Raw genomic sequence first — 15,463 nt, 5'->3', positions numbered from 1 at the left:
AAAAACTATCTTCGACCAAATCAATAAAATTATGACTGTTAACAAGTCAACTAAAGAAAAAGATGAAAAGCACTGATTTTATAAAACTAGGGAAAATAAAGAGAAGATACTAGCTGTGGAGCTGAATTTAAAGGTATAGGAGAACACTCTGTGCAATTGGAACTTTTATTAATAAAAGAGGAAACTCTCAACGAAGCAGACTATTTCTGGGTCTACTGAAAATGTCTCATAATTTTCTGTCCTGTGTGCCGTAGGTTTTGTCTTCCCATAGAATCGAATTAGATAAAATCATCGAACAACCTTCCTGCTAAGGGCAAGTTTCTCTTACTTGAGCAGCCTGGGTTTCATGCCCAGGAGGTCACTTCTGTTCCCAAGTCTGCGGCTTCTTCCAGAGTCACGTGTTGCAGCTCGGGGGTGGACTTGATGAAAGTATAACTGGCAGTTCTACTTCCTGGGTCTTCTTTCCTTTTCCTTTTTCTATCCGAGAGCCAGCTGTTAAATGCCTTCCAGACCACCACTAGATCTCCTTTCCCCTCTTTCCTCCTTAGGTTGAATCCTGGCTCATGTGACATAACAGGCAATGCTTGGTTCACTTTTCCTTATTTGTTCACAATAACTTAGGGTTGATCCACGTTGTCAGCTCTGCAGCTGTGGTCTAGACACGCACTGATTTTCCAAATCCACGTCTTGTTCAGATATCAATTTATGGGTTGAAGAAGGCTAGGAAAACTGTGGTTTCAATACATTTTATTCTATTATGAGTATAGATTCTGTTCTAATTCATAACATTATCACTGATTGCAAAGCTTACCATTCAGAATTGATGAGACCCTCTCGGCCTTTGTACAAGCCCGATATGAGGGGGGTTCGACCAATCCAGGAGCTGTCTCGGGGGTGACTCAGAAGCTCATCCTAGTGCCTGGATGGCCGGGATGTGCGGACAGGCCAGCTGTGTCACTGTCCACACACGGAATTGCAAGGGAGACCAGATGTCCACGGCCCATGTACCTTTTGTTGCTGCTGCTGCATCATGGTGGGCTGTTCCCTCACTTCTGATCTCACAACGTTCACTTCACATTCACTGCTGACCCTGTGTATGTTTCAGGTGACTTTTTAGATATGTCACCTGAGAAAAATGTACAACCTGAAAGTTCAAATTATGCTTTATTTGGCAGACTTTCCCAGGACTTCAAGCCTGGAAGGTAGTAGCATCTCAGATAGCGCTGAAGGATGGCTCTGGAGAGGTAAGGGGGCCGCCAAAAATAGGGATCTTTGCAACAAAGGCCAGGCGGTTGGAACATCAAAAGACGGCTACGTAAAGGAAACCAGCTATCTCAGGTTAAGGAATTCAGTGTTTTTCTACGTATGGGAAGATGCAAGAGTCTGGGCTCACTGAAATCATTCCTTTGATACACACCTTGACTACCTGGGGCCAGTATCCTGTTTTTCTCCATCCTGAATTCCCCTCAGGGCCCATAGTCTGGGGTGGCCACATTGGCTGATGGCTTGGTGGCCCCAACATTCATTGTTTACTGGAAGGGCAGGTGACATTTTTTGGTCCACAGATACATTAATGGCATTTGGAAAAAGGCTATTTCCTGGAGCTGCCATTTCTTCCATTTTTTCAGGATGCTACTTAGGCTTCTATTTTTTATTTTTTTTTTGTGGTACGCGGGCCTCTCACTGCTGCGGCCTCTCCCGTTGCGGAGCACAGGCTCCGGACATGCAGGCCCAGCGGCCATGGCTTACGGGCCCAGCCGCTCCACGGCACGTGGGATCCTCCCGGACCGGGGCACGAACCCGCGCCCCCTGCATCGGCAGGCGGACTCTCAACCAGTGCGCCACCAGGGAAGTCTTAGACTTCTATTTTGAAGGTTAAATTTGATGACGTGCTGTGGTATTGAATAAAGCTAGGTCTAACTACCAGAGTAAGGTGATGAATCATTTAAACAGTCTGGCAACAGCGCCAGTGTTTCCCCCCATAGGTGAATGTTTGTGCCTTGTGTGCGGGGATCAGAGGGAAGCACAGACTGCAGAAGGTGGAAGATGCTGGAAGGATCTGGGAGCTCAGGCATTACACTGACCCTTGAAGGAGGAGGTCCCAGGAGCTGAGACCTAGAGCCATCAAAGGGGAGGAAACCAGGAGGCAGCTGCAGGGTGGTAACCTGGATGGAATATGGGGACACACACGGGCATCCCTGTGGACACTGCTTGTACCCTGAGAACAAACAGTGTGTCCCAGGAGCTCCAAGGCTCCCACACCAGCTTTCCACGGTGACCACTAAAACTGTATTGGGAGAAATGGTCTAAATTGGAAATAAATGAAAAACTTGATTTACATGTTTTAAAAATATTCCATTTGAATTCAAGAAGCCTTAGTAGGCCATTGGCAACAGCAAATGGGTGCCCTGTGGTCGTCATTCACACTTGCAATTTTGAAACAGGTGGGCCAGCTGGCCTGTTAGATTGTACCAGAAACGCTTGAGAGACAAATCCATGCTTTGCAAAAGGAAGTCTAATGTACAATCTCAATTCTAATCTCTTGATATTTCTAGGTTTCAGCTTTCCCATCTCTGTGTTGAGGGAGTCTGAATAAAAGATCTCCAAGGTCTAAAATCTGTGGTGCGAACATTCTCCACCTCGATGTTCCCACCCCGCATCTCCTGTAGGAACAAAGGGAGGGTAAGCAAAGCAAAGCAAGACTGAGTTCCTAGCAGTAAAGAACCACATACATTTACGCTGTACATATGATTATCCTAATAATTGTTAGTCAGAGGTACTTGCTATAAACTGTGAAACTGAATCCTGATATAAATTATATTTTTACATAAATGGATAGACAACACAGGCAAAATTGTGTTTAATTTGCTGAGGATAGAACCAGCAGGAAGACAAAAGAGCCTGTTCAAATACAGGGAGGCACAGAATCACCCAGGAAAGGAATGCATCTAGGAGATGCTAAATTCCATAACCTGCTGTCTGACTTTTTACAGACCAATAAATCCATAGCATCTTCGAGTCACCATCCCCACTTGCCTGAACAGTGAAAACGTCGGATCAGTTTTTACAGGTTAACATCCTATCTTACAGGGCTACTTAGCATCTCCTCCTTTCTCACTTGGGAATTGTTAGTGTCAACTGAAAAAATAATGCACAACCTAAAAATTGAGAATTCTGCTTTATTTGGCAAAAAAAAACTGAGGACTTAAGCCCAGACAGGCTCTCAGATAGCTCTGTGGGACTGCTGTGAAGAGGTAAGGGTGGGCCAGGATATAGAGGAGTTTTTGCAACAAAGACCAGGTAGTGGGAACATCAAAAGATTACTGTTAGTTAGTTAAAGAAAACCAGACATCTCAAGTTAAGGAATTTAGCGCTTTTCTATGTGTGGGAAGATGCAAGAGTCTGGGCTCACTGACATCATCCCTTTGTTCTGCACCTCAGCCATCTGGGGCCAGTGTCCTATGCTTTCTCATCCTGAGTCCCCTCAGGGTGCACCGCTGGGGTGGGCTGCAGTGGCTGACGGCTGGATTGAGGGCATCCTGCTTCCATCCTGAGTTCCCTCAGGGCTCACCGTCAGGGCCGCTGTAACGTGATGGCTTGATGGCTGCAACATCCTTTGTGTACTGATGTCACAGTGACATTTTTCATTCACACCATGATAGAGTGTGTGGAAAAACTCTCCCAGTGAGATCAACTCTAAGGTTTGGATAAAATATACATGCAGTTTTTTTAAAAAAAAAAATGGTTTGAAGATATCAGAGTGCAAAGGACTTGGAGGTCTAGCTGTCAGAGGAAAGGCAGGCTCACTGAGCTAAGCTCCATACTCACCTCCCCAGTGTTTGCTCAGGGCATTTGCAGGATCTAGAGCAGAGACAGATGTCCTGCGGAAAGCCATAGCCCAGGTGGCAGCTTCTGGCTGAGCTGGGAGGTGGAAGGTGGTGTTTGGGCCGCCAGGGAGGCTGGGAACTGAGAGGGAGGCTGCATTTGAGAAGAGGAGGGAACCACAAAGAAGTGAGGCCAAAATTCTTCATGTAATTTTCCTACAAGGCATTTGCAGACTGCAAAGCTGCAATGTGCCAGGTAAGAGAAGCAGAACCCGAGCAGAAGGCAGCAGCTGGGTGGCTGGAGCTTGCAGAGACCTGCCAGGACCACAGTGCTCAAGAGAGTGTGTGGAGGGGCCCCAGCAAACAGCAGGAGTTTTCAACCAAGACTTCAAGAAAGGCTGTGCCCTAGGAGTGAGGGGGGGCTGGAAAAGACCAACCCGAACAAAGCCTCAAATCCATTCGCGGCCAGATCACTGTAGCCCTCCTGTGCTCTGTCAGCCAAAAGGCTCTATCCAGGGCCTGTACAATGTCGCTTTCACAGTATCTGTTGTTTAATTCAAAATTTCCAGGCAAGCCAAGAAATACCAAATGACCCCAAACCAAGAGAAAAGCAAACTAGGAAATGAGAGGCTCACAGGTTATCAAGATATGGTGACTATTTCAGAAGGTTTTTAAAGTAACAGATTAACATGCACAAGAAGACAGAAGAAAAGTTGGAGAATTTCAGAGAACTGGGTTATACTGAAAAAGTTGAAACTGAAAAATGCAATAACAAATTAAGAATTCAGTAGACGGTTTGCTAAAAAGACGAGGCAGAGCAGAAGCGGGTATCACTGATCTAGAAGACGAATGCTGGGCTCCTGGCTGCCTGGGTCTCCCTCGCTGCCCTGCCGTCCTGCTGTGCTGGGCTCTTCCTCAGTGCTTAGCCCCTGATGGGGGAGGAGGAGGTGCCCCCAGGCACCCACTTAGGCCTTTCTTCATTAATGCCCTGTCTTCTTGTGGCTCACCATTCCGTGTAAAAATCTAAAGCGTGTTGGCAATTTACCCTTCTGTGTAGCCGTGGCAGTTTTATTTTCATTGTGTCAATTCATTATTTAATTCTAAAACTGTAACTCAGTGGTACATGCCCTGAGTTCCAGCTCTGTGCTGCGTGCAGCGCTAGACGCTGTGATGAGCCTCCCTCCTCCCTGGCGGGGAGACCCTGAGGGCCCCTGAGGGTGGCACTGTGACAGGCAGCTCTGCCGGAGACACAGGAGCACCCAGGAGGGACCCAGGAGGGACGCTTAATTACAGATGTCCCCGCAGGTTCAGGCTTGGTCTGGAATTTGTGAGCCTCAGCCCAAGTTATTGTCAGGTCAGTGGACACATGACATCGTGGGCTGGATTGTGCTGGTGTCAACTGAAAAAAAGCACAGCCTAAAAGTTGAGAGTTATGTTTTATTTGGAGGACAGCACTGAGAACTGAAGCCCGGGACGCAGCCTCTCGGGTTGCTCTGAGGGACTGCTCCAAAGGAGTAAGGGGGAGTCAGGATATATAGGGGTTTTTGCAACAAAGACCAGGTAGTGGGAACATCAAAAGATTACTGTTAATTAAAGAAAACCAGGCATCTCAAGTTAAGGAATTTAGAAATTTTCTGTGCATGGGAAGGTGCAAGAGTCTGGGCTCAGTGACATCATCCCTTTGTTCTGCACCTCAGCCATCTGGGGCCAGTGTCCTGTGTTTTCTCATCCTGAGTCCCCTCAGGGTGCACCGCTGGCGTGGGCTGCAGTGGCTGACGGCTGGATTGAGGGCATCCTGTTTCCATCCTGAGTTCCCTCAGGGCTCACCGTCAGGGCCGCTGTAACGTGATGGCTTGATGGCTGCAACATCCTTTGTGTACTGATACGGCAGCGACATTTCTTCAATCACACTGTTAACTAGGGCAAAACTGGGGGCTTGACACAGACTCTGCATTTCGGGAGACTGGATGTGGGGCTCCTAAGGGGATGAGAGACCTCCTTGGTGTTGAGTCCCCCGCCAGCACCTTGGGTCCTGGGCTGGGCCTGATACAAGCTATTCTGACACTGCGAGTCAGTCACTGTGCAGGTGATGTGAACGACAGGTAGGGACTCCTTGCTCTGAAGTCAGAGCAGCACAGAAAGTTCAGGGTAGCCAACGCCCATCAACTGCCTGCTTGAACAACTGTTCCTCAGGCAAAAAGGCATTCTATGCTGTGTTCGTTTTGAAATTAGCCATTTTTAGCCTGAGCGTCCTTGAGTAACAGCCAGGCCAGCAATAGAATTTAAGGTATCAATCATCAGTTATGAGCCATGTGACTTGGACTAATGTTTATTCCTTCTAAATCTCATTTCCATTTATAAAGTTCTTCTGCATGCATCATATTTTTAAAGTACCGTATAAATATCAGATATTATAATTAGATTAAGATTAAAAACTGCTTCTCTCTATTCCCCTACTTACTAATGAAGTCATATATATAAATATTGCTTTATTTGCCACTGAATAATTATAGTGACCAGACTGCTTTTGTACATCAGGATTCTCTTCAGTAATTTATATTTTAGCTCATCAAGTTATCATATGTGTTTTTTATTTCAAGTTTCTTAGTGGTTCTTGGACTTCAAGTCTATAATTTTTTTTTTAAGATGTTGGGGGTAGGAGTTTTATTAATTAATGAATTTATTTTTGCTGTGTTGGGTCTTCGTTTCTGTGCGAGGGCTTTCTCTAGTTGTGGCAAGCAGGGGCCACTCTTCATCGCAGTGCACGGGCCTCTCACTATCGTGGCCTCTCTTGTTGCGGAGCACAGGCTCCAGATGCGCAGGCTCAGTAGTTGTGCTTCACAGTCCTAGTTGCTCTGTGGCATGTGGGATCCTCCCAGACCAGGGCTCGAACCCGTGTCCCCTGCATTAGCAAGCAGATTCTCAACCACTGCGCCACCAGGGAAGCCCCCAAGTCTATAAATTTAAAGTAAGTGTTCCATGAAAATGAAAATACAACTACCACACATCAAAACTTATGAGACCACAGCTAAAGTAGAACTGAAAGAGAAATTTATGGAACTAAATGCTTACATCAGAAAAGAGGAAAATTCTCAAATCAATAATGTAAATCACCAACTCAAGAAACTAGAAAAAGAACATCAGGGACTTCCCTGGTGGCACAGTGGTTAAGAATCCGCCTACCAGTGCAGGGGACAGGGGTTCAAGCCCTGGTCCGGGAAGATCCCACATGCCGCAGAGCAACTAAGCCTATGTGCCACAGCTACCGAGCCTGTGCTCTAGAGCACGCACGCCACAACTACTGAGACCACACGCTGCAGCTACTGAAGCCCACGCACCTAGAGCCCGTGCTCCACAACAAGAGAAACCACCGCAATGAGAAGCACGTGAACTGCAACCAAGAGTAGCCCCCGCTCGCCGCAACTAGAGAAAGCCCGCGCGCAGCAACAAAGACCAAGGCAGCCAAAATTAAATAAATAAATTTATTAAAAAAAGAAAAAGAAAAGCAAACAAACTGAAAGTAATAGAAAGAATAAAATAGTGATGATAAAAACAAAACAAGTCAATAAAACTGCAAACAGAAAGTCAGTTGTGAAAATTAATGAAATAAAAAGCTGGTTTTTTTTAAAGACCAACAAAACTGATAAACCCTTAATACAACACAGGAAAAAAAATAGAGAAGATGCAAATTACTAATATTAAGAATAAAACAGGAGATGTCATTACAGATCCCACAGAAATTAAAAGGATAATAAAAGAATACTAACAGTTCTACACACATAAATTTAACAATTTAGAGGATATGAACCAACTCCTTGAAAAATATGAGCTGCCTCAACTTACCCAACATGAGACAGATAACCTGTATGAAAGCTACTAAGGAAATTGAATTCATAATTTTAAAAGTCCCCTCAAAACTCCAGGTCCTGATGTTTCCATTGGAGAAAAGTACCAGACATTCAAAGAACTAATATCACTTCTATAAAATCTTCCAAAAAGAGAAGAGGAAGAAATAATTCCCAACCCATTCTATGAAGTCAGTATCATCCTGATACCAAAACTAAATGAAACACAATATTTTAAAAAGTACAAACCAATATCTTCAATAAATAAACAGCATTTCTTAACATTTATATTAGCAAATCAAATACATCAATATATAACAAGAATTTTACGTTATGACCACAAGGGATTTTTTTTTCCAGGAATGCAAAGTTGGCTCAAAAGTCCATCAGTAGGGTTTCCAGTCACCTCTCCATCCTAAAAACAAGTAAAAAGCTCAACAAATGGAAAAATCGGTAACACTTCTTAGATCCATCAGAGAAGTAAGGTCACAAAGCAAACTGAATCTCCCTAAAATTTGGAGAGACGTAGAGACAGATGTAGAGAATCAAACTCACCAGAGCAGAGACCTCCATGCGAATCAGCACCGGGGCAGGAAAACCTAACCTGTACGTGGTGAATTTCTGAGAGTCAAAACCCCCGGGGGCCCCAGACATAGAGGGTCTTCACAGTTACGTGAACTTTGACATCTTTTGACAGAAGAAGGGGGTACGTATCCTTTCTGAAATATTTCAGAACCTTCTGTTCTTTTAAAAAAGTTCTGATCTCAGGAGAAACTTGACCAGAGCCTAACCTGTTGAGGTTTTATCCAAGCGCAGTTGAAGTGGGGGAAGGGAAATACCCAACTCCAGCCCCCGGAGCCATCTGTACAACCAAGGGGGAAGGTGGGGGGCTAAGAAACACTTGTGAAGCTCACAGTCCAGAAGCAAATACGAAAAGGTTAAGACCTAATTATGGGACTGAGAACCCTCCCTCCACCTTGCTGTCAGGGTTACTAAAGTTCTTTTTAGAGTAGTTCCTCTTCCCCAGTGCATCATGGGTGACCATTCAAAACGAAATTAACGAGGTACACTAGGCGGCAAAAAACAAACAAACAGTTTGAAGAGACCAGAACCAGAGTCAGATAGGACATGTTGGAATTATCAAACCAGAATTTTAAAATAATTATGATTGAGAATGCAAATAAACTGATTATTGATTGGAATGTAAATTTCATAGTTACTCTGGTAAACAGTTTGGTAGTTTCTCATAAAACTGAACCTACAGCTGCTGTAGGCTCCAGTGATTGCACTCCTGGGCTCTCATCTCAGAAGAATGAAGATTATGTTCACACAAAACACATACGTGAATTTTTATAGCAGCTTTATCCTTGATAGCCAAAAAACTGGGAGAAAATCCAAAATGTTCATCAGTAGGTGCATGGATAAAGTGGGGTCCATCCATAGCATGGAAGCATCTTCTCTGTAAAAGGAATGAGCCATTGGTACCTTCGACACCTTGGCAAGGTCTCAAGGGCATTATGCTGAGTTTAAAAAGCCAACCTCAGAAGTCACTTACTGTTCCATTCCACATATACAACATTCTTTTAATGACAAAACTATAGATATGAAAAGGATAGTGATTTCCAGAGTTAAGGTTGAGCGGGTGGGGAGGGTGATAACAGTGACTCTAAACGGAGGCACGAGGGTGATCTTGGTGGTGATGGAGCGGTTCTGGATCGTGGTCTGTTGATGGTCACACAAAACTACACATATGATAAAATGACACAGGTGTGCACACACCCACTGTACCCACTGTACCTGTCAGCTCCTCCCACTGGTTTTGTGCTATAGTTATAAGATGTAAGATGTAACTTGGGAAAACTGAGTGAAAAGCACATGGGTTCTCCCTGTAGTACCAACTTCCTGGTTTGACTGGAATCTATAACTTCAAAATAAAAAATTTTTAAAGTAATATGGTTCATAGGAAAATAATGTGTGTGTGTGTGTGTGTGTGTGTGTGTACACACACATATTCAGAGGGAGTTGGGTACAAGAGTCTCATAATTTGGTTAATTTATAGGAACATTGCTTTTAAGATGGAAGATTTAGAAATTTTCAGTAATTGGAATCTGTTATAGAAATATCAATAGGTTGTAGAAATTATATTTTAGTGAAATGTTCATAATTTACCAAACACTTTTATGTAGTTTTGATTCAAAAAGAATTTACAAAGTACAGGAGCAGTAACTCTGTTGAACTATATCATAAGTAAATATTTGAAGCAGGAAGAAACAGCAACAGTGCATATAATTCTAAAAGTCATGTGAATAACCCTCTACTCAGACTAAAATCATTTTACATGAAGAAAGCTTATTTTTCTTCTTTTTTTAGATTGCAGTATAGTTGATTTACAGTGTTGTGTTAGTTTCAGGTGTACAGCACAGTGATTCAGTTATATACCTATGAAGAAAGCTTATTTTATAAATTCTTCAAGGGTCGACACTTGTACCACCTGACTCTGTGTTACTGATACGACCACACAGAGAAAAGAGTTAAGTGACTTTTGAACAAAATGCACGAATTTGGAACACAGTTCCCTCTCCCCTCCTGTCAGTCTTGCCACGTCAGACAAAAGTGTCCCCACGTGGTGTCCAAACCTACGAGGGGTTAGGAAAAGGGTTATAACATAATCCAGATGCAACAATGGTCAAGAATTTACAAATTATGTCATAGTAAAATCTTTTACCAGGAATAATTGCTCTTTTTTAATCACAGGCCTGGGAGACAAATACCTGACAGTCCAGATGCTTATAGAACCTTCGACCTGAGTTTAATCCGAAGTTGAGACTCAGTGAAGACCCAGAATCAGGGTTTCTTCTCACTATTCGTTAAGCAGTAATAAGGAGATGACTTTATATATAAGTATTTTGAAAGCTTATGAAACAAACACTTTCTTATATGAGACAAAGTGTACATTGTCGCTTTCTACCTCTAGGATTAGGTGTTTAAATTACCTTTTTGAACACTTGGTGTTTTTGTTGGATTTTGCTCTTCTTCGTGAATACACGTTTTACTAATACACTACCAGCACTTTCTTGTGAGCCTCACTTTACCATCTCTCTTCCTATCCTGAAGCAAATGATAATAAATGCTCTCAGCATTTAAGCATTTCGTATACACGGGAGGGGGGGGGCAGTTGGGAGGCCGGTTTCCAAATGCCCACTGACCTTGCTTGTGACGGGGACACAGGGGCGCTGCCTCACACGAGCCCTGTGTACGGATGTGGAGTGACCCCCTGGGACATATTTTTAAGTGAAAACAGCCAAGTACGTAGAGTTAGGAGTATGCTACCTTTTATGAAAGAAAGACGGATCAATAATAATTTGCTTATTCTTTTAAAGAAAGTTACGCTAGGGGGTACAGTAGAGCTAGTGAAGCTGGTCATCGCAGTGGCTGGGTGGGAGAGCGCAGTGAGGCAAACGAGGCTCACGCTGTACGCCGCTGTTCCTACGGCCACGTGGAGAGAAGGGCTGGGTGACTTCTGAACAAAGGGCACCGGCTCTGAGAACTAAGAACATCTTACTGTTAGTTAGGAATAGCACTTACGGTGGCATTTTAAACTCTTTTACGTAACTGAGAGAGAGAAAATAGGTGAGTATGCTAGTGATTTTAATAAACAAGAGTCTCAGTGGAAGACGAGGTACATAATTTAAAATCTAAGTTAAGCAAAGAGTTAACAGGATCAATTACATACATAAATATGTTCAATTTGAAGTGTTTCATTGTAAGAGAAAAGAGGTACACATATAAAATCTAAGAAGAAAGAGTTATGAATCCTAATAATGTCAACTCACAATTTAAAACCTGTGCGTGTGCGTGTGTCCCCACCTGTGCCCACTGAGAGGGGCTGGATGCAGGGACTCCCCAGTAATAATGAGCACTTGCAATAATCAGGCCTTGGATCCTCAGTATTGCTCTCCACCAAAGGCATCTGGGCCCCTCGGAGAAAAGGCTGCTTTCAGATGTGGGCAAAGTGAGCTGAAGATGCGTTGCTGGCACCGAGGGGGCGGAGGCTGGTAGCAGCTGAGGGAGTGCGTCTGAAGGACACGGGAGTGGCCTAAAGCTGGGGCCACTCAAAGCCGAATTGGGACAATTTGAATATAAAAAAGAACAAAGACTGCAGTGGTTGCACATCATTGAAAAAGAAAGATCCGAAGTCCTACAGTGATATAGAAAATAGACATAAGTTAATACTAATAAGAACTCATTAGAAGTGACTACGACAATGACATAGATTAATTCAGGCAAGAGGGATAGGAACTGTTGAATAACCTGAGGGCAGAAGTGTACTATCTATTCTAGTTTAATCCTCAGGACCCCGGTGATGTATGTATGGCATTCCCATGCTGCAGATGAGGCCATGAAGGCTCAGAACAATGAAATCCCTTAGTCCAAGATCTCATAACTAGTAAGTAGTGGTACCAGACTTTGAATCCAGATTTTTCTGAGAGGAGACGGGTAACTCTGCGTGAATATCTGCATCTAAAGGTACAGGTTTTCTGGGCAATTATGGAGTACCCTCTATGTGCAAAGCACACTGATAGATATTAGGGCAAATTAGCAGGCGATTGGACCCTCAAATCAAACTCTGAAAAAGAGACAAAAAGAAAAAAGCACACCAAAGAGACCTGGTGTCAAATGTCAAAGTCAGGGCATCCCAGGAGCCGAGTGGGACCAGTGCTCACAGGGTGGGTCCCACCTGGAGCTGCTGCTGTGGCCCTTTGGCCTCTGACCTCACAGAGCCGAGGACACAGTCCAAGGCCGAGGAACGGGAGGTGGGCTGGGTGGGGGGTTTGGAGATCAGGGACCTCCTGTTGGCCTACAGGTGGGGAGGGTCTGGAGTTCAAGTATCCTGATTCACCAAAGCTGATGCAGGAGTGACTTTGGGACCGAAGAGGCAGTGGTTCCAGGCGTGTGAGCGTGAAGTGTCAGCAACCTGCAGAGACCGCTGCCCTCTGGAACACCAGGAGCAGTGCTCAACGGAGAAAACCGGGTTGATCTGTGTTTGGGCTCCTCCTCAGCTGGATGACTGTTAATGCTTCGAGGTCTTGGGGAGACAAGCGGGGTCAGGAGAGGAACCTAGGGCGGGTCTGAGTGGAGGGGCCCGAGGAAAGCGGAGCTCCTGGCGGGAGAAGGGGCGGTGCCCGGCGGTGAGGTCTCCAGGGCCACCTTCTGGAGCCCTGATCCTTGCCGCTTGGCTGACACAGAAGACAAAGCCACTGAAGCATGAGTTACTCTGCTTAGAGTTATTCTGACTAGAATTACAAAAAAGCCAGTTGTTATCCTAGAGTTTTGGCGGATTCATTCATTTTTTAAAATTCTGCAGATGAACATTTTTCATGTCTTTGATGACTTGATACAGTGTCATTGGGCGTGCTTTGGTGTGAGCACATTATCAAAGGCTGCAGAAGCAAAGGAAGGGAGGATGAGCCTGAGAGCCTGTGTTCAAGGCTGAGGTAAGGACCGATGTCTCCGTTGCAGAGAAAGGTTTGGAGGCTGAGCAGTTGTTCCCATATGACTGAGTGGTATGAACTGTAGCACAGAAACCATTTGTTTCAACCGAAACAACTCACACTCGAAATCTCCCTGATAACCATTGCTTCGTGTCCTGAATTTTACATGGAGTAAGATGCACACATGGCACCTTTGTTGGTGGAGAAGCTGGTAGGTATGTTGATCAAGAATCGAGGGGTCTTCAGTTCTCAAGGCAGACTGTGGACCATGTACCCCTGGTTCATGCTGAGACAGTGCCTCTCAAAGCGTGGCCCCAGGCCAGCACCAGCATCACCGGGGCACTTGTTATCTAAGCAGATTCCCTGCTCACAGCCCAAACCTGAGTCAGAAGTGCTAGGGGGTGGGACCACTAACCGGTGTTTCTAGAGCCGTCCAGTGGTTGTTCTGTAAGCTGACCTTTGAAACCTGCTCTAAAAGGTGTGGTGGTAACACTGGATTTATGTCACTTCAAACAATTTGCTTGTTTCCGCTCTCTCTCCTGATAAGCCTGGTTCTCTGAACGTCCCCGTTAATCAAGTTTTTCTATGATTACTTGGAATTAATTGAATCAAACGATTGCAGATCCAGCCCATGTAGAAGGCCCCCGAATTGAAAATCACAGTCGGTGAAAAACACAGGATTGTCATTCATAAAAATTTTATTTTAAAATTTTTTTTAAACTTTTAATTTTATGTTTGAGTATAGCCAGTTAACAATGTTGTGATTAAAAAAATAAAACAAATAAAAATCAATGTTGTGATAGTTTCAGGTGCACAGCAAAGTGACTCAGCCATACATATGCATGTATCCATTCTCCAAACTCCCCTCCCATCCAGGCTGCCACGTAACATTGAGCAGAGTTCCCTGTGCTATACAGTAGGTCCTTGTTGGTTATCCATTTTAAATATAGCAGCGTGTACATGTCCACTGATTCCAAACCCCCGGAATATCCCTTCCCCCTCTGCTAACCTAAGTTCATTCTCTAAGTCTGTGAGTCTGTTTCTGATTTGTAAATAAGTTCATTTGTATCATTTTAAATAACATGGCTTTCATTTCAGGAAAAAACTGGGAACACTTCATAGTCCTGAAATGGTAACTTTTTCACTGTCCTTCCTGAAAGGGAGTGGATAAAACATGCAGGGTAAAGCTAACTCTCCTAATTAAGTGCAACCTGCTTCTTCTTTCCAGGCCCAAACTGCTTTGCCGAGACCGCTGTCATCCCCGCCGGGAGGGAAGTGAAGACGGACGAGTGCACCGTCTGCCACTGCACCTACGAGGAGGGCACCTGGAGGATTGAGAGGCAGGCCATGTGCACCAGGCACGAGTGCCGGCAGATGTAGGGCTGGCCGCACGGACCACAGATGTTCTCTAGGATCCTTTCCCGATCTACCTGAACGTTCTGGATGCCTCTGGGAAATATCGACCGAAAGGAGCAGACTTTTGATGAGGAATTGTGGAAAACTGTTGGTACGTTTTCTTTTCTTGGTCACAACAACTGCAGGAGAAGGAAATGGACATTTCCAAACATCGACAAGAACTTTGGGCAAAAAAGTCCACTTCTAAATAAATGTGCTATTTTCACAGTAAGTACACTAAAGTACACTATTATATATGAAATGTATTTCTATAATCCCTCTATTAGAGAGCTTCTATAAATGTTTTCTATAGATACAGATTAAAAATGCTGTGTTGTCAACTGTCCTCACTGCGTACCTGCATTTCTTCTGCATTTCTGATTCCATCACGTGAGATTATTTGTGGTCGCTGATTCTCCTACGAATCTTGGAATAGTGCACCCATTAATGGATCATAAGATAAGGGAACTGATTTTCCCTGAGATCCTCTCCAAATTCTATTTCATTGCAGAGAGATATATAGTGTCGATCCTTAGAAGATCCAGTCGAATTCACACAAATATAATATTTCCTTCTTGTAACTTACTGCTTTTAGTATCTCCATTCTCAGTCATTTGGGAGATGCAGGTACAAAGATAACTGATACACGCTTTTTCTGTTCATTCAAAGCTCCCACGTCGTGGGCCACTGACGGATGCACGCAGATATTTCATTTTCACTTACTTGACTTTCTCTTCTAAACGTGACTTTACATCACGCCCCAAACTGAGGAACAGGATAGGCTGGATAATTTGCATCATTGGTACCTCACGTGGAAGCACACAGTCAAATAGGGGAACCCCTGTTTCTCTGGAGGAGAGGTAAGGGAAACTGAACCCCTGAAAAAGTCTATACCTGTAATCTACAT

General features: G+C 44.2%; 1 protein-coding gene across 1 annotated transcript in view; it reads left to right on the top strand.

Moving 5' to 3' along the window:
* VWC2 (von Willebrand factor C domain containing 2) overlaps positions 1–14,541 on the top strand; it is a gene marked incomplete at its 3' end in the record, with an annotated part of 115,331 nt that extends 100,790 nt beyond the window's left edge. Inside the window, exon 3 of the mRNA XM_082661465.1 lies at positions 14,390–14,541. Within this exon, the coding sequence (XP_082517591.1) occupies positions 14,390–14,541 (152 nt within the window). The remainder of the gene's footprint in view (positions 1–14,389) is intronic.
* Positions 14,542–15,463: the final 922 nt, after the last annotated feature.

This window comes from Grampus griseus (genome assembly GCF_964374135.1).
Source record: "Grampus griseus genome assembly, chromosome: 9".
Lineage (NCBI taxonomy): Eukaryota > Metazoa > Chordata > Mammalia > Artiodactyla > Delphinidae > Grampus > Grampus griseus.
Note: the sequence above shows the minus strand (reverse complement) of the source record. Positions and strands in the feature narration are given on the sequence as shown.